This window comes from Watersipora subatra, chromosome 1 (genome assembly GCF_963576615.1).
Source record: "Watersipora subatra chromosome 1, tzWatSuba1.1, whole genome shotgun sequence".
Classification (NCBI taxonomy): domain Eukaryota; kingdom Metazoa; phylum Bryozoa; class Gymnolaemata; order Cheilostomatida; family Watersiporidae; genus Watersipora; species Watersipora subatra.
The window spans coordinates 70,207,832-70,228,495 of record NC_088708.1 but is presented as its reverse complement, the minus strand read 5'-3'; the positions used below and the strand labels follow the sequence as shown (position 1 = coordinate 70,228,495).

Below are 20,664 nucleotides of genomic sequence, written 5' to 3'. Positions count from 1 at the left end.
TGGTGAAGGGCCTGTTGGTTCAGGAGGCAGCTTTGGAAGTAACCAGGGAAAAGCTGCTCTTCGTGTGACCTCTATGATGGCAGGTTCTTGAAGAGCGCCTTTCTTTCTTGTCTGTTATGAGCTGCTAGTGATGATTATTGCAGGGTTTGGGCTCGGTTGGACTAGATCTCTGCTTTCGCATTCCAATTTGCCCTTTTTTCTAAATTGGTGGAGGACTTGTTACAGCTGCACAAAATTCATGCTAAACACGGTTGCTTTGTTACATGTGACTGGCCTTGGGTGGGAAAAGCATTTGTTGTTGTTGCTAGGCCTGGTGATGGACTTATTTTAGCGGATGCGGTGCTGGTTTGCCATAACTAATCTGACAGGTGCTTCAGCCATAGACTATTTCACGAGATTGCGAAGTGAATTATTTCAATACTTGTACAATATTGTGTAGTAATATATTAGTAGATTCACTACAGACATGTCAAAACACTAAACAAAGAGAAGAAAGCAGGCGATGTACGATGTGGGTGTAGTTAACCCATAATGTAAATTATGAAAAACCAATAGCACATGTGACACCTTTGTAGTGAGTGGCCAAGGCATGGTTTAGTACAGTAATGAAGACTTCTAAAACCAGTTTCTCAAATGGACATAAATTTTATGCTTTTGCCTACGCTACAGCTAGAACAAATTGAACTGATACACTTTGATGTACACAAATGACACAAAAACGAGACACATCAATAGTTACTGATATTTAGTGAGAATGGAAACAGTAAGTTCAGCTATAAAGGTTATCGCAATAAAGTAATAGTGGCAGTCAAGCCACAAAGTAAATTTGATGTGTCACTGAAAATGACGGCCTATCGATAATGCTTCAGTGTCGGATACAGCCGATTATGGCCTGCTGTCGTCTTATTAGACCGTTCCAGCTGAATCAAGGAGTGTTCAGCTGGAGGGAACCGCTCATGGTACGTTTTCAAAAGAAGGAACTTGCATTGAATGCACTGACCTGCAAGTAGATAATATAATACGATTGCCTTTAAGCGTGACCTCAGCCAGCCAAGTAAATGTGATTAGTATGCCATGCATTCATCCAAACATGATATACAATTTATGAATATATATGAATAAGACCTCCACATTTTAAGTAGATTCCTTTTATGATCTGCTTCATATGTAAAAACTAGCCATGTGAAGCAATTGGTCTGACTCCCTCTAAGCTTGCTAGGCAAAAGCTGAGAAATGCTGGAAGACACTGAAATGCTAGTACTACAGCATCACTGCTAAAAGAAGCTTCCCTAGGCATACCGTCCATTTCTATTATGATGCTTGTAAAATGTTAGCCTGTCTTGACAAACTGTTGTTTTTGCGGAGTTGTCCCCCGTCGCGCTGGCGAGCAACACAACAGCTTGTCACAAGAGGTACTGCACCTGATGCATCAGCTGCACTTATAGGGAGATGTTCTCCTTTATCTATGCGGCTTGGTTGCGATGTTATGTCGGTTGCTCCATTGGTAATCATAACGGATTTCGCGCAAAAATTTATGTAGATTACAACGTTTAACCAGCGACCAGTCTCTGCGGTAAACTTTGGTAGAACTTGAGAACTTAGGCAACAACAGCGACTAAACATGTCGTTATTTGTGCGCTCAGTCAGTTTAATTTCTATTTTTGTATGTCGGTTTTATTTGTTCTTATGGATTTTATTTTCAATTTATTCTATTCTTAAGTTTTACTAAAGTTTACAACAGAGTTGTAAACAAGCAACAGTCTTTGGTTAAACGTTGTAATCTTATTTTTTTCTACATACATTTTTGCGCGAAATTCGTTATGATTACCAATGGAGCGACCGACATAACATCGCAACCAAGCCGCATAGATAGAGGAGAACATCTCCCTATAAGTGCAGCTGATGCATCAGGTGCAGTACGTCTTGTGACAAGCTGTTGTGTTGCTCGCTCGACGGGGAACAACTCCGCAAAAAACAACAGTTTGTCAAGACAGGCTAGTAAAATGTGTAATATTAATTATGCAATAAATAAATGCTAAAAAAGACAATAAATATATATATATACATCAAATAGTTATAAATATATATATCAAAATATAGTTAAAACACTACATTCTTAATTGCATTGTATTATTTTAAAATAATTCCTAGTTATTATATTTATTACTTATTATATTATTACTTATAATTATTGATTATTACTTACTTTCGGTGTTACATTTAGATGTTACTTGAAACATGCTTGCAGACGATCAATCAGCTAACTGCACAAAAATATTAAGCACACCTACTACACTAAACTAGCATTACTACTACACTAAACTAGCACTCCTACTACACTTAACTAGCACTACTACTACACTAAACTAGCACTACTACTACACTAAACTATCACTCCTACTATACTAAACTAGCACTACTACTACACTAAACTAGCACTCCTACTACACTTAACTAGCACTACTACTACACTAAACTAGCACTACTACTACACTAAACTATCACTCCTACTATACTAAACTAGCACTACTACTACACTAAACTAGCACTCCTACTACACTTAACTAGCACTACTACTACACTAAACTAGCACTACTACTACACTAAACTAGCACTACTACTACACTAAACTATCACTCCTACTATACTAAACTAGCACTACTACTACACTAAACTAGCACTACTACTACACTAAACTATCACTCCTACTATACTGAACTAGCACTACTACTACACTAAACTAGCACTCCTACTACACTTAACTAGCACTACTACTACACTAAATTAGCACTACTACTACACTAAACTATCACTCCTACTACACTAAACTAGCACTCCTACGTCACTAAACTATCACTACTACTACACTAAACTAGCACTACTACTAAACTATCACTCCTACTATACTAAACTAGCACTACTACTACACTAAACTAGCACTACTACTACACTAAACTATCACTCCTACTACACTAAACTATCACTCCTATACTAAACTAGCACTATTACTACACTAAACTAGCACTTCTACTACACTAAACTAGCACTACTACTACACTAAACTAGCACACCTACTACTACACTAAACTAGCACTCCTACTATACTAAACTAGCACTATTACTACACTAAACTAGCACTCCTACTACACTTAACTAGCACTACTACTACACTAAACTAGCACTCCTACTACACTAAACTAGCACTACCACTACATTAAACTAGCACTACTATTGCACTAAACTAGCACTCCTATACTAAACTATCACTACTACTACACTAAACTATCACTCCTATACTAAACTATCACTCCTACTACACTAAACTAGCACTCCTACTACACTAAACTAGCACTCCTACTACACTTAACTAGCACTATTACTACACTAAACTAGCACTACTACTACACTAAACTATCACTACTACTACACTAAACTAGCACTACTACACTAAACTAGCACTACTACTACACTAAACTAGCACACCTACTATACTAAACTAGCACTACTACTACACTAAACTAGCACTCCTACTACACTAAACTAGCACTACTACTACACTAAACTAGCACTACCACTACACTAAACTAGCGCTATTACTGCACTAAACTAGCACTACCACTACACTAAACTAGCACTACTACTACACTAAACTAGCACTCGTACTACCCTAAACTAGCACTTCTACTACCCTAAACTAGTACTCCTACTACACTAAACTAGCACTACTACTACACTAAACTAGCATTGACTGTTTTCATGACTCACATAATTCGCATGATTTGAATAATTCGAATGATTCGCAAGTTGAGTTACTTTGCAATCGAGCGTTTCAATGAACACTTGCCGATGCGGATTTAACGCCAGCGCTTGACCCCATAGGTCAAGAAGTAGCCTAATTAATGTCTCTATAAATAGCTACGCAGTCTGGTCACGCTAAGCTTAGTAGCAATCGTTCGGAACGTTCGGCATTGCAGACTGCGCAAATCGAAATAAAAACTAATGAAACTTGTGAAAATGTTTATAATGTAATAGCCATCGATATTCTAATGCATATTATTCGCAAGTGCCGTTTCCATGATTCGCAAGCACGATGGATTCGATAAAGTTTTGCGGGTCGCAAAACGCGCTTAGCTTGCGGATTCATGCCATTTCCATGACGCGGATAGCTTGCGGATTGGTTCAACTTTGCGAATTATGCGCGTCATGGAAACATAGTGAATGTTAGCACCAGGGGCCTCAGCAACGCCTGTAAATTCTGCGGTATTACTCAATACTTAATCAGTGCGTTTCAGCTTAACTCTTTCGCTACCAAATTAATTTTTTTACCAGGATATACATGTAATTACATATTCAGTAAAACCTAATACATGAGAAAGGTGCATATAAATCATCATAACTTTGGAACCACAAGGTCTACAAAAATGTTTTGATACCAAATTAATCAGCATAAAGTTTTGCATCAGCGGATGCCATAAATGTGTTGCAGAATGAGCTCCGCCACTTTTTTGACCATTTTCGAAGAGACAATGAGCATATACGGTCAGAAGATTTATCAATGTTACAGCTTACTACATTATTATTACTAGCAAAGATAAAAATAATTACTTTCAGTAGTACTATGGTTTAATAACATTCACTCAAAGTCCATAAAGGTAAAATTAGTGAAAAATAGTCGCTGTAGTGTGTTTGACACGACTGGCCATTGCTAAGAAATTATGATAAAAAATGAAGTTTTTGCAAAGCGAAACTACGCTCAGGATGGGTTGTAAACATATTTTCTGTTGGCTCAACGCATGCATATAAGATGTTTCCTTTCGCTTAAATACAGATACGATAGTCAAATTAGTTAACTACTCACTAACCATAATGATTTGTACAAAGCCTGCTGAAGCCGCATCTTGTGGCTCTTGATCATACGCAAACACTTTTCGAGTCGTACTACGTGTCTCGCGGTTACGAGAGAGTTATTGACTAGAAATAGTTGTACAAATACGTGAACATACCTTCATAGTAGAAACCATGTAACTTCTCAAATGCCTTTCCAGCTTGCTTTGTGCTGGCAAACTTCATGTAGACTCGATTCTACGTAAGAACAGAGTACGAATATACATAAGTACAACAATTAAAAAAAGGCAAATGGACGATGAGATGCAAATTAAAAGAACAACCATGCTACTTGCTATGAGAGAGAAGAGAGTGACTAACCTCAGAAGACTCTTGATCAACCGCAATGTGGACAACACCATGTTCATCTCCAAGCTTCTCCAATAGAGCATCCCGAATGCGCAAATGCCACTCAGAGCCCGACTCACTGCAATGCAAGCAAGTAGCCGCCGGTAAGAGTCAAACACCCATTCATCATATCAGGTGTATATATAAGTTGTTTGGCCTAGTGCTTATCTACCAATAAAACTAACGTATGTGTAAAAAAAACTCAAAAGAAGACGTCAGGTTTGTTTCAACACTATGTCCATCAAACTAAAAGGATTCCAGAGTCAAAGGAGAATATAACCTAATATAGCTTAAGCTTTTCTTTGGACCCGAAGGTGCTAAAGGCTTAAGAAAAGCTTGTTAATATAGAAAATAACAATTCTAGAAAATTGGAGGCTACAGAGCGATCCTTACCTATACACATCAAACATACCCCTCACTTTCAGACACTCGGTCGGTCTGAAATTGAGTTTGTAGCGGCCAATGGCAGAGTCACCCCAACCATCATTCTTCCCTGGCGCAGGTGGCAGCTCTACTGGCTACAAAGGGCAAAAGAACTCCGCAAATCAGAAAGAGAGAGAGAGCGAGCACGCCAGATTGATTAGCCCTCTGGTAAGCAAATCTATTTTTGGAGTTTCACCCTCTATGGGCAAATTTATTTCGAACAAATAATTAATGTTTTACATTCCTTATTTTGGTCAAAATCCAAAAACGGTTTGTTTGATCTTTGTGAACTCACCAGAAAAAGTTATCAATAGAAAATTCTCCAAGTGGTAAAGCGGTACTAATGACTAGATATATATCAGTATCTATAAATTCTTTTGTTGTTGTCGTAGTTGTCCTGTTTTTAGTGATGAGTATACCAGAGAAAATCGATTGTCAGAATAATCAGAGCTACACTCGAGTTCGAAGTCACTAAGGTCTAACTAAATTGACTCATTGTCTTCAGATTCCTCCATAAATTGATTTGCAATCTGAGCTGAAGACTTTAAAACATCGAGAAGAGCAATTAGAATACTCTCCAGGAGGGGTGTACGACGTGCTAGCATCAGAAACCGCCATTTTCAGGGTGTATCAAAGTTTGTTTTTAAACTTCAGTTTTTTCCCAAAACGTTGAAAGCAAAACGATCGCAATAATTAGTAATTCTATCAGTCTGATATGATTTACTTAAAGTAGTCCCTTGTTTAACACAGTCTGATATTTGATGTATACAAAAAACCGTTTAAAAAGAATGCTGACACGGGCAACATTAATGCTGATCCACCTGCGGGAGAGTGCAGAATATAGCTGACATAGATCTATCTACCCCCGTAAAAAGGTTAAGGGAAGCACAGCAAAGTGTTTCACTAAATTCCAGATAATATGTTTTCAGTCTTAAAGGCATGTGTAGTTTATGAGTTTTCTTATCATCAAATTATCTACCTGTTGCCAACCCACACACCGCGATTGTGAGGTGCTAATGGAAATCCATTCTTTCCTCCTTATTAGGTGTCACAGAAGTTTTGATCGCTTCATCCATGCTCTTTGGACAACATATTTCACAATCAAGTGCAATTTTAGTACCTCTATTACAGAGACCCACCTGAATCCATCTCCATACAGTAAACTCTTCCCCATGAACTCGCTGGACTTCTTCTCTCACCCTTGTCTCCTTCGGCATGAACTGCACCACCTTACGCCATATGCCTTGCATCTGCTGCCTATTAAATATCCCCGGATGTAAACTAGTTGTTAGCTCTTCGCATGCATATATATAAATTCACTCATGTGTTTTCTTTGGAACAATGTTTTTATGGTACTTTTTTGGGGACTCGGCATTTTTTACTCGCAAATATTCACTTGGTTCTTTCTCATCCGACGTCTTCATACAAGCCTGTCTATGATTGAATATTTCAAACTGATAGTAAAGAGTAAAATATTTTTAGTTCTCTCAAAGAGCTTAATTTTTAGTAGGGTTTATAGTTCTCTGCTGCATGTTATGATGTTACCTCACAATCGCAGCATTTCTAAACAATACCGAAATCAACCAAATATGAAACATGCGTTTTCATTGCTTTTTATGAAGCATATCTGATATTACGCTGCTAAAATGATAGTAGTTTCCATTCCAGTTTACCAGATATATACAAAGAAGAAAGTTTCTCAGCATTTTCTTATAGAGAACTTACACGAATTAGTGCTTAGGCATCAGGAAATATGAAAGGTGGCAGCATTTGAATATTACGCCACCAGTGACATGTCGTGTTAATATATCAATCATTTCTTAACTTAGAGTGGTAGGCATGTGAAACTGTGAAGAATATGGGATAATGTTAACGAATTTAGTACAGCATCTTGAGAAAAACTGCTAACACGAATAAAAAATCACAAAATTAAATCACTAGCGCTACTATTATCCCAAACAGTCCTCCGAGACTACGGCTATTATGAAATTGGGAATATTAATATTTGAACTCGCAAGCACAAAATAATGACGTCATCAAATAATGTTATCTCGACAATTAAAATGATATATATAGTTTTTGCCTGTATAATGGAACATCTACTTATGAAAGTATTTCGTTCCACAAAGCGTGCCATGAATAGAAAATTTGTAAGGAAAATCAGATTTTCTCATATAAATGCCCTAATCCATATCAATTCTCCACAAAACCCAGATATAACATTTGTATAAATTACAATATACACGTAATGGTTAAAACCCGTAACAAATACGTGTAAGAATTATATTACAGCATAATAAATTGAAAAGGTACACAGCGAAAAAATAACAAAACTGAGAAATAACGAATAAACAATATGAATGTTACGTTTGTTTTTTTACCTTTGGCGTAGGTAGCCTAGACGAGGCTAAGCAAAGACCAAAGGAAGTAGGATTACGGTCAGAGGAAGGGGTTGTATTGTTGTCTTGGTTTGTTTTGCTCAGAATAAATGTTTTTCAAAAAAACAGAAAAACTCATCATAAAGAAGACACAGAACTTGAATAGCTAGAAATAGCTAAAAATTGTCCTACTCTGTATACGATGAATAATAACTCCAAATTATACAGCTGATGAACAAAAAGCATTTGTCATTTAATGACGCCCGCTAGCAAAAGAAACAGAGTGAGGCATGTTCTAAGTCGCACTTATGTGAAATAAACAGGCAAAAAAACGAAACCAAAAAACGGTCCAAAGAAACTTCATAACTTGAAAATTTTGTTTGTGAAGTCTTTGGCAAGTAGAGGTTTCGCTGTATTTTTACTGTATTGTATGTAATGTGCATGTATTATATTATATTGTAGATAATGTGCATTTTAGTACTTCAGTACTAAGGTTTCCGGGTTTAGAAAACGTATAGGGTAATACGTACTTTTAACCATATAGCTTATATGCACACATGATTCACGATACAATGAACTTTTAGAAACATTGCAGACTTCCTACATTAGATGTGATCTGATGAGAAGTAATAGTGAACACCCTAGCAAAACTTTACAAATGTCATTTGTACCTTTCTTGGGGACTGATGATGGTGTCATGAATATGGCTTATGGCAAGGAATGGCTGCTCCCGTGGATTCTCCTTGCTCAGCTTGCACTGTGCTTCCAACATATCTGCAGATGTAAGAGTTGTGAGTAGAGGAATTTGAATGTGTGTGAGAATGGAGAGAGACAGAGAGTAGAGAGGAAGTCATGTACTATGCGAGCGGTGAGGAAGATATAAAAGGGATACGAACTTGAACTTACCTAGGACATTTTCTAATAGGTCATAAAATATGTCTTCCTGTCGTTTCTGTTCCCTTTTTCTGTACCGACCATAGATGAAAGCGAGGTAGCCCAGTCCTGACACTATAACATGTAGCAAATATTCAATTGCCTGTGCAGCTTTTATATCTAGGAGATTGCAATATCTAAGCTGGCACTAATATTAGTGAAGGTTGGACTGAAGAGCTAGTGGCAACTAGAAAAACGGTCATTCATGAATTCCTACCAAAAGTTACAATTATTGGCCAAGTTATTCATAAGCACATACTGACCATCTAAACAAGCGAGCTCAAAAAAAAGATGCAGGCCTTAATATGAAATTTTGTTCAAAAGCCAACTTACCAATTAGGATTCCAAAAACAATCAGAAGAATTCGAATTAATGTGCTCGATATTTGGCATGAGAGGGGAGTTACTGAGTGAACAGACTCCAGCCATATGGTGTTCTTGGTAGCTCCAGAAGTTGCCTTCTCCTTGTCCTTGAGAGCAAGCCTAGATCATCCAATAAAAGTGCAATTGACAGGAATACAAAGTATGGGTATTAAAATACTACATCAACATGACAACAAAATAAATGTACATAAAGGGATGTTTCCTCCCCAAGACTGCTTCAGCAAATGTTTTGAAGCAATGTGGATATCACATGAGAATTAAACCAAAGTATGATAATAGACGAGATGAGGAACTCGATGTATAGTACAGAATGATACCAAAGTAGCAATAAGGCAACTCATTAATCATAAGCTTAACTCATTCGCACCCGACTAATTTCCAGGCGATTAGCCCCAGATACTGCTCATTTTTCAGAAAGTTGCCATGATTCAAATTACTACTACAAGAGACAGACTTGAGATAATTTACTCATTCAAGTTTCACAAAAACCTTCCAATTATCCTCCTTAAAATGATATTACATTCATATAGACAACTCATATCCCTTTCATGTAGATCCGTGCCTCAAAGAAGGTAGTTTCAGAAAATTTCCAATTTAGAAAAAAATGATATTTGCTGAAACAGTGTTAGACTTGCACCATAAAAACTGCAAAATATACAAAGTTTGACTAAAATTATTTATTACATAAAATACACAGTTATGAATATTGCTTATACATATACAGTTAGTCATGGACATGAAAATCTTGCAACTCTAATTTTGACCGTTTCCTCGCGAGTATCATCCTTCAAGGCAAAGCATAGCAAATCTATATGCCGCCAATATAACTCAAAAGAAATGTTATAAACATGTTTCAAATAATAAAAATATGTTCAATAACCCTGTTCTTGACTTTTCCGACTTCATAGACAGCTCTAAAAATCAATATGATCCAATCGAAATTGAATGATAACTTGAAGCTGACTACGAGTTGACAGTCTGAAAAGTGGATTTTTATTCGAACATAACGATTCAAATTGGCAAAATTAAAAGTTAATAAAAACTTTGAAACATTAAAAATACTGTTTCAATTTGATTTATGCAGTCTTTCACTGTCTTACTACTTCTGAATATGCATATTTACTTCTGGAGTTGAAAAGATTTGATCGCGAACGATAAAATTCAAAGTCGCCACGATGATTTCCGGTTTAGGTAGGTGTCAATGTGGGTGTAGTATTTTGGTATCAAAGAACGGTGCGCCATTTGCGATTTGCCAGTAGATAAATTATATTCTTTATTTTCCTTCTGAAATGCCTATTCATTCATTTCTTTCTAATTATTTTCTAAACATTCTCATCAATCAATCAATCTGAATCAATTTAAATTTCTATCATTCTCTTATTCACTATTACTCTGAAATATACTTACATCTGTCCATAAACGCCCTCGAATCCATCATCATAATCCATGTATTAACTCTTGTGTCTATGTCCTGTGTTTATGGACAGATGTAAGTATATTTTAGAGTAATAGTGAGTAAGTAAGTAATAGGGAGTAAGAGAATGATAGAAAATTGAATTGATGAGAATGTCTAGAAAAGAATTAGAAAGAAATGAATGAATAGGCACTTCAGAAGGAAAATAAAGAATATAATTTATCTACTGGCAAATCGCAAATGGCGCACCAGTCTTTGATATTTTGGTTATATCTTTTGCCAGAGACATCACTGAGGCATATTTGTACGTTTGTCTGATTGGCCAAAATATTTTCTTTTTAACTAATGAAAAATTATCTTCTATAGTTTAAAAATAATGATGCAAGGAGTAGGTAAATTTTGGAGGCGAGTTAACTCGCGTTGGGTGCAAATGAGTTAATATAACAGGCAGCTGTCAAACAGACTTTGTACCTGATATTCCAGTGAGGATTGAGCTTTATTAACTCTAACATAGCAGGCCAAGACTCCAACACTGCCTAAAAGCAATAGTACAACGGTTAGTAGTAAATATATAAGACTAGTAGTAAATATATAAGACTAGTAGTAAATATATAAGACTAGTAGTAAATATATAAGACTAGTAGTAAATATATAAGACTAGTAGTATATATATAAGACTAGTAGTAAATATATATGACTAGTAGTAAATATATAAGACTAGTAGTAAATATATAAGACTAGTAGTAAATATATATGACTAGTAGTAAATATATAAGACTAGTAGTATATATATATAAGACTAGTAGTAAATATATAAGACTAGTAGTAAATATATAAGACTAGTAGTAAATATATATGACTAGTAGTAAATATATAAGACTAGTAGTATATATATATAAGACTAGTAGTAAATATATAAGACTAGTAGTAAATATATAAGACTAGTAGTAAATATATAAGACTAGTAGTAAATATATAAGACTAGTAGTAAATATATAAGACTAGTAGTGAATATATAAGACTAGTAGTAAATATATACGACTAGTAGGGATTTGCAGGGTGAAAATGACGAGCTCAACAAAAAACTAATTGCAAAAGGTTGCCTAGTTTTGTAACTGTGGCTGTTGGACCATCACAAGTCACATTTTGCTACAACGCCCACAACCAATCACGGGTATGCTTTAGGGACAAATTATAGCTAGCAGCCATATAATCATGTAAAATGTCAGGGTGGTCCATGCCAGGATTAAACAGGTATCAACTATATTTGTATGGCCACTTCCATTATATCCTCTGCTTCAATGTCGCCCACTTATTTGAATTAGGTTACAATTGTGCAGGAATAATAGTAACAGCCTTGCAAGTGTGCCTTACAAATGCAGGAACGCAAGATATTCCACTATTGTGCGTAGCTTTACAAGTGTACTGCATTGAACAAAAACTACATTGTTGTATATATATGTAGTGAAAGGCTCAATTATTTTTCTAACACATGATACTCCTTGAGGACATTGCCGGTCTTACGATACACTCTATGTAGTATAGACACTTTTAGCGGACAGCAAGCAATTTGTTTATTTCATTATTTAACGCAAGCACTATCACAACACTATTGCGGTATTATAACGCGCGCATACCATACATACATACATACATACATACATACCATACATACCATATATACTTAACTAAATTCGGATTTTGTCAAAGCTGATAAACATTAAAGACCAGACGTGGTCGTCCAGGTTTGCTGAGAAGAGAGATTAGAGTCGGTACAATTAGCAAAAAAGCCAAGGTGAAGGTCACCAGGTACCGCTAACTAAAACTTTATTTTATGTAAAGATATTCGTGAGCGGTGATTATAAACAGCTGATCACACCAACCTTGCCATGGAGATCCTGCATGTCTTTCCTTGCAACACTCTCCGCAACGCTTCTCTCAGCAAATCCAGTGTAACCACACTCCGCGTAGCCTGCAATAAAGGCAAATATTATTACAATTAACAAAGCAGATGTTAAAACCTTTAACAGAGTTTAATGAAGTAGACAGTATACACACTTCTATAAACAAAATTACCACATGTATAATACACTCACAACCATGCAAATGGACAAACTTCTACATATGTTTATGTCTACTGAGAACTGCAGGGCAGACCTTGAAACGTGAGTTTCATTCGTTCTGCAATCGAGCTTGTTTGCCAATCAACTCGCTTTTATTGCTAACAATAAACTGGCACCATGAGAGATCGTAATGAGTAATCAGTACATGTATAATTAACTCTTTCACTATCAAATTAATTTCTTTATTGGGACATAATTACATATTCGGTAAAACCTAATACAGTCAAACATGGATAACTCGTCCACGGATAGCGCGAACACATGGTTAATTCGAACATTTCCTTTGGTCCGTTCCCACGTAATGATAAATTGCTATAGATAACTCGAACTCAACACTGTTAATTCGAACTGTTTTTTTGCCCAACGGCTACCGAAACGGTTTTTATCGCTTTAGAAAATCACTTTATTCAAAGCCATAGAGGTAAACTTCATCTTTTCGTAATTCATAAGCGTCATTATTACCACCATCGGCAAAATATTTTTGTCAACGACTAAAAGTTTGGTGAACTTTGATTTATACTGCGATACGATGAATAGCACGGGCTAGCCGGGTCACGCGCGCAAGGATTTTCGCCACGCACATACAAAACAAAAATCGCATGTTGTTTTGTATGTGCGTGGCGAAAATCCTTGAGTGCGTGACCCGGCTAGCCCGTGATGAATAGTTTTCCGACGTTGATTCCGTGTTGAATCAACGTCGGAATGTTGAATGTTTAAAACGTCTTAAAAAATGTTGTAATTAAACGTATACGTTGTCTGAGCTACAAAAAACTATTCATCGTTTGACCTAAACACAGAATACATGTGTACATTCAATAAGTATCTATTAAAAAAGCGCGAGTGATATAGAATGTACCGTAAAACCTCGTAAAACTTCTAATTGAACTGCCTCGGAGTGTTGCTCTTAACGAATCCCAGGTAAAGTAAGGTAATCTTTGCATAAACTTCAAGAAAAAACGGCAAAATTGATCGTGGGTAAAACCCCAAAAGAAAAAAATGTCTTTTCTTTTGAGCATTTCAACAACGATCAAGTTTTGCCAATGTCAATCTGAAAAACGTCCTGGCAATAACATCACCTCAAACAACAAACCAATCTCAAGTGATAGAAAAATCTCTATACTTTTTCATGAAAACGTTTTAAACTTTACATTAGAAGCATTTAATTTGAAACAAGCCATTTGTGCTTTTGATTTATATTATAGTTTGTATATGTGCATGTATCTACTAATAAATAAGTAAATATATGGACTTGTGACAGTGCTCTGATAACTTGAACGCTCTGATAATTCGAACACTTTTGCTCGGTCCCTTGAAGTTTGAGTTATCCATGTTTGACTGTATTTGTAACTATCTAACTACATACATTGTATATAACTTTAATTCGTTAGCCATGGTTCTTATGATTGATAACGATGTTAAAGGAAGAAGTAATAGTCATAAGCAGATCATAACAATTAAATACACTGAAGTTAGGTTGAGTTGTAGATTAAAGTTGTAGACAACTATAATTACTTAGGTTCATATACTGCATAAATAATAATTTTTAGCATGTACGAGTATATAAAATTTTGATGTTTTTTATCAGAGGGTGCCTGCATTAGATAATTACTATGGGTCTCTAAACCCCTCTATAAGGCATTGTCGCCTTACGATGCCAACTCTAGAAGGAATTAATGTGGTATGGCGAGGGCCCAGCGTACATGGATAAATTTAGAAATTGTTTATAATGTATCTCTAGAGCGGGGGCATCTAGTGGCAACTAAAATGTATTAGTATTTAGAGCCCAGTTAATTATCAGAAGAGAAACCTTTTATAAAATAGTAAAACCAAAAACTATAAAATTGATAGCAGATAAATGGCAACATTTATTAAATAAATGTAACTGCGGTAACAAGAGTTTACTGAATGAATGTAACTGCAGTAACAAGTGTTTACTGAATGAATGTAACTGCGGTAACAAGTGTTTACTGAATGAATGTAATGAAAGTAATTTTTTAAATATGCAATAGCGTAATCCTCACCTGCGTGTTCAGCTAAGTAGACGGATAACTTCTCTGCAAGAGGTTTGCCACCTCGCATCTCATCTTCGCTAAAGCACTGCGCTAATTGGCATATCCCACTGGCATTCAGGAGAGGTCTATACTCATCGTCAGGTGCAAACACACTCTCTAAGAACACACCATCAAGCAGGTAAAATATGAGATTAAAAATTTGTAGTTCTGAGGTGAGATAAGCTCTTATTGTTGGCAGGGTTGGCTCGATTTAAACCCAGGGTTTAAACCAGCCGAAAAAACCGATTTTTATAGTTTTCATTATTTTTGTGTGAAAAACATAACATTTTAAGCTCCTAGCGGTTCCTGTGTGGTAGAAATGCAATTCTATGTAATTACCAGCTCTGGAAGTTCATTTAGCACATAGTAGGGTAGTGGTAGAGCTAAAGTTGCAACTACATAAAATCCTACCACAACAATGAATTAGTGAGTTTCATTTTCAATTGCTTTTATCAAGTGATATGATGATCAGTACTGATGTAATATGAAAACCATGTGAAATATACTAATCCCATCATAGTCTCTAATAATGAATGAAGACTTTCTCAAGTCTGGCCAGTGAGAGAGGATTGTTTATAATTAGAAGTTAAAACAATAAAATCCTTTTGGGCAAAAGCTTTAGGTTTGCAAACAAATATTTCATTTAGTGGGCACAAGTCAAAGCAGTTGGATTGTTAGAATTCAATTTATTTTTTTGTGTTTAAAAAAGTTAAAGTTGTGCCTTGAATTTCCAACATGGCTCGCAAACAGGATCCCGTTTGGTAGTTTTTCACCCGAACTGCAGAATGCAAAGTTTTAAGGCAAAATGCAATAAGTTTGCTGTCGTAATGCAATGTCATTCAGATAGGCTTAAAGCTCACGTAACAGAATGTCAAGCTGCTCTACACTACTACACCATTAATCACTGGGATTAAAATTCCTACTTATACTTAGAGCTATACGTAATATATTCACTTTATGTGATAAGATTTCTGCTCTGTATTTCTTCATTCATGTTTGATTAAAAGTTCATTCTGAAATTTCCATGTTTTCTCTCTTTTTTCCCATAACAACTCCCACAGTACCATCTTTAAAGATGTGGTTGCGTCAAAAAATTCAATTTAATGAAATTAAGACCCATAAAAGGCTAAAACATCAGCTACAATTTGATGCCATTTTTGTCTTTGTAGACCAACCCTGTCCAGAGATATATGCGTTTGAATAAGGCCCTCTTTTAAAAAGCTCACGTTCCAGCGGGTGCTTCTTTCGTGACGTCACAAACAATATATCTGAAAAGAAACCACGAGCGATAAATATGAGGTCGCTTCCTTAGCCAATCACCAGCGCGAAATTTTTATATAGGCCGTGATAAATGTTATCACTCGTAAAGCGCGTTGTCTGTGATCTCAAATTTAGGGATTTTACTCTATTATTAAATCGCATGGACATCGATATTTACTAAATTAATTAACATCGTTACTTTAATGAATTACTCGATCGACATGTTTTATTGGCGAACAACATAATTGTAAAAATTGCTGTGGAGTTACTGCGAAGGTGACACCGGGTTTTCTTGGCATCAGGTAGTTAAAGTTCTACAGAGGAAGATCGGAGAATGGAGGTAAATTTATCTTTTACTTTGAGTTTCCTATAGAGTTTCCAGTTGAGTTTACATTCAGATTATATTTCCCTGTTCCTGCGCGTGCGAGATACGTATTTACAGTGAGTTCTTGACGGCTTCTTTTTAATCTTTAGCATCTAGCAATACAATGGCTTAGATTGATGAATATACTAAAGGTAATATTTTAGTACTCATTAATAAAATTATAACTTTTTGCTATCACTAATCATTGTTTTATATTTTTTTATCGGTTCACCTAGCTACATTTGCTTCAAATTTTCTGTGGCAGTTTTATCTAGTAAATTAGATTTATGATTTGACTTTAGATGTTCACTTTTCACTTGTAGAAAGTGAAGAAAATTGATTGATCAATGCAAATCTTTAACTTCCAGAACCAAAGCTTCGAATCGTTGGCTTGGCGTACTTGTGCCTTCGTTAAACATTTATTCGTTTTTAAAATTACACTCGCAATCTATCAAACTCCCAATTTGAAAGCTTTCAGCCGATACGCTTTAGAATGACATATCTATGAATGACATATATTTATTGCATTTGTTTTACTGATGACAGGATGTTTATGTCGTCCCACCAGCCGAAGCAGCTTTGTCAGTGTGGAAACTGCCATAAAGGGGGAAAGAGAGACTTGAATGTGTGCTGCATAAACCATGATGCTTTCTTTGAGTTTGTTGCAGTAGATGAATTTGTCTTATTGTATCAGCTAAAACTATGTGAGTGGCCACGATTTGATGAATATTTTTAATAAAAGCTTTATGCCGAGATGAAAATCTTTTTGCTTGTAAAAATTATATAATAAAATAATATTGTTGAAGATAATGCAAAACATGATTTGCAGAATATTGTAGTGAGTTGGATACGGTATATGGATGTCCGCAGAACAGGAGAATGTGAGTTCAAATCCAGTTTGCAGCAGACTTCTCATCCTTAAAACTCTATCCCTATGTATGTATATTCTTTTCAAAGACGCAGCTTGCTCATTTTACTTACGGTAGTAAGAAACTAGTTTTCGGTGTGGGCAATGATATACAGCCCTGCCCCAACGATAGGCGACGGACATAACTTGGGCGGGGCTTTTGAAAGGCTGTATATCGTTAGTGTGGGTAGCGGCGGAACTGTGCTGATACAAAGACCTTATTCTACAAAGTTTGCTTGACAGAATTACCGTAGACCGGTAGAATTGGTAGTCGGTACTCATATGTTTACACAGCATTTGGAGAAAGTGAGTAAGACAAATTTTCAATTTTCGTTATTTGAGGCCTTTGAAACATTCATAATAATGTTTCTGTAGTGGGGTTTAACATTTTATTTTAACCAACATGAGCAAATACAAAATAAAATATATGCCAATAGAGCCACGTAGGACTAGACTTTTATCGCAAATAGCCGATGTGAATACGAGATATATTGACAGATAAATCACGCGTGACATCATTTTGGGCAAGTCTGGGCATGTTTTTTTGGCCTGAGCGTTTTTACAGCGATCAGACTTTTTCGATTTTAATCTTCAAATTCTTGGCAATGAGATCGCCTAACACAACAAACAACATATCAACTGATAGAGAAAAAAAAATGCTTTCTTTTAAGATCAACTCAAATTTGACGCAACCACATCTTTAACAGATGATTCCACATATGTATGTTCAATACTCAATCATGCAGCTATAGAAAGTGGTGTTAATTAGACTTCAAATTGCAAAAACCTTGGTCAAATTATATAAACCATAAAAAGCTGGTTTAAACGATAAAAACCGATTTAAACCAAAAAAACCTGGTTTATTAGATTCTTTTATAAAAACCATAGTTTTGTCCAACCCTGAATTTGTTGGATGTTTGATGCGCAGTGCAAAGGTTAGAGCTCCATTTAGACAATATGTTAATAGCGCGCTTAAGATTCTTAAATGGAATGCGGATTTCTAAAACCTTTAAAACTGAAAGGTAGAATGACAAGGTGCAAGGGTGAAATGGGATCTGCGCAGATAGCTTTTATCCAACAAGAAACCTAAAAATGTTAGCTTTTAGAGATTGTTAAGCAGTTGCAGTTTGTATCAAGGATGCTTGATGCACAGAGCAAAGAGTAGAGCTTCATTTAAATAATATCTGTTAATAGTAATGGACTTAGGTGATGGAAGTGTGACAGAATTAGGTAATGATTCCAAAAGATAACGAGGTGAACATAGATGGATTAGTTTATATAGGTAACATATATATAGTAAAATGGAGAATAGAACATATTCAAACAAACTACCTAACATTGGACCATTCTTACACCTGTAGACAAAACAGGTCAACTCATTTTAAACAGTTTTAAGCAGAGTTTAGAAGCACAGTATAGAGGTTCAAGGTTGATAATACATCAACTGAAATTTCTTACCCAAGCCTTCTGGTGGGACTGCTGTGACGCACGAGTGTACATAAAGAAGCAAAGCCATAAATAGAGCAAGACCACACAGGTTTGCCAATAGATTAGTTGAATCTGTCTCATTATTTGGTACGACTTCATCTTCGTCCATACCCTTGCTTGAAAGTTTTCTAGATTTGATCACTTTGCCCGCGCCAGTATTATAGTTGGCTAAATGATCTCTCGATAACCGTTGTTCGGTGGTTTGTGGTTGCACATTTACAGCCGAAAATCGACTTGAAGGCTTAGGAGTTATATCTGGATTCAAGTTGAAAAAGCGTGTATTACCAGTGAGTGGTCGACGTGCAAAGGTAGATTTAGGAGGAGATGATGGAACCGGCTTTAAAAATGCTGGCGAATTCACTGCACTTGATGGTACAAATGATCGGCGAGTTGATGAAAGATTTGGAGATGGTAGCTTTAATGGTAACTCTGGCGATTGTTTAGATTTAGATGCAGTAGAGGCACTGGCTTGTTTAGCAGCAGTTATTGTGTTCGGAGGCTTAGGAGGCACTGAAGAATAACCTGGATCGTCTTCTGGTGGATCAGGCAGAGTCTGGTCTAAAAAAGAAGACGTGTTAGCAGATTGGTTAACCATTATCGCTCTTGTAGACTTTGATGTTTTTTGTGACATTACAGGGCTCGTATCAAAATCCATTTCACCATCTCCGTCATCGGTGTCAGAAAAAAATGTTTCCATTGGCTCTGATGACGGAGCAGAATTCCGCACTTCTATCCCTGAGACACTACTAGAGCGTGAGACAAAACTGTCTTTGTCAGTTAAAAGACCCTGTAATCGTCTGGCCAAGGACAGCTTGGTTGACTCGTTCACTACGTAACGCTTTCCTGTTAACGTATATAACTTTGATTGAAGTTTATCACTGCTCCATTCCATCAACTGCTCTATTGTAGGTACTGAGTTTTCGTTCATACCCAAACCGTCATGTTTTCTTACAAAACTAGAACTCGTAGATTTTTTCAGAACATTGGTGGTGGATTTTGTTGTAGCTTGAGATTTTCTTTTGGTAGTACTGACTGCTTCTTTTTTTTTGGAAACATTTTTCCTCTCGGCAAATAATTCTTCATCAGAACTAAAACCCAAACTGCCTGAGTATGGCGTAGATGTGCGCCCAGGTAACTTCTTTTTGGATTTTTCAGGAGATGATTTGACTGCAACAGATTTCTGTGGTTCCTGTAGCTTTTGAAGCTTTCGTATCAAAACTGGTCGTGTACTTGATGTAATTGGTCCAACGTCTTTGCCAGTTAGTTTGGTAAGCTCCTTTCTCAAATCAGAATCTGATATATTCTCAAACATATTTGCTTGTACCGTAGCAGGTGAATTTTGTAGAAACGTAAAATTTATGAGAATACGTTCCTCTAAACGGCGCCGAAACTTGCCTAAGATAAAAGGGCTAATGACTTTTAAGGTATTATCTAAAGTTTATTTGCGAATTTTATGGTGTTGCAATTCAACCGGAATCAATTTGAGTTTCTAACCATTTTAGTTACGGTCATTTATAAAACGAAACTGTTTTACCGCTTGACATAGAAATGGCTAGTCAATAGTAATTTGTAATACAAAGCGTAAACGTAACGAAGGCTATCTGTAGGTAACTCGTACAAAATAAGAAACCCAGCTATCATCGATTGTAATTTGAACGATGAATGGCTATGCGTCCTTGTTTAATCGACATGAGTGGCCGGAGAAGAA

General features: G+C 36.1%; 1 protein-coding gene across 1 annotated transcript; it reads right to left on the bottom strand.

Moving 5' to 3' along the window:
- Positions 1-429: 429 nt before the first annotated feature.
- On the bottom strand, positions 430-20,363 carry LOC137401706 (uncharacterized). Its single transcript, XM_068088168.1, has 12 exons — positions 18,927-20,363; positions 14,908-15,054; positions 12,647-12,735; positions 11,235-11,299; positions 9,300-9,448; positions 8,940-9,041; positions 8,705-8,807; positions 6,795-6,912; positions 5,626-5,750; positions 5,206-5,311; positions 5,004-5,082; positions 430-1,000 (listed from the first exon to the last, which is right to left on the bottom strand). Exons 1-12 carry the CDS (start codon positions 20,266-20,268, stop codon positions 852-854), a joined length of 2,574 nt encoding a protein of 857 aa, XP_067944269.1. The 5' UTR covers positions 20,269-20,363; the 3' UTR covers positions 430-851.
- Positions 20,364-20,664: the final 301 nt, after the last annotated feature.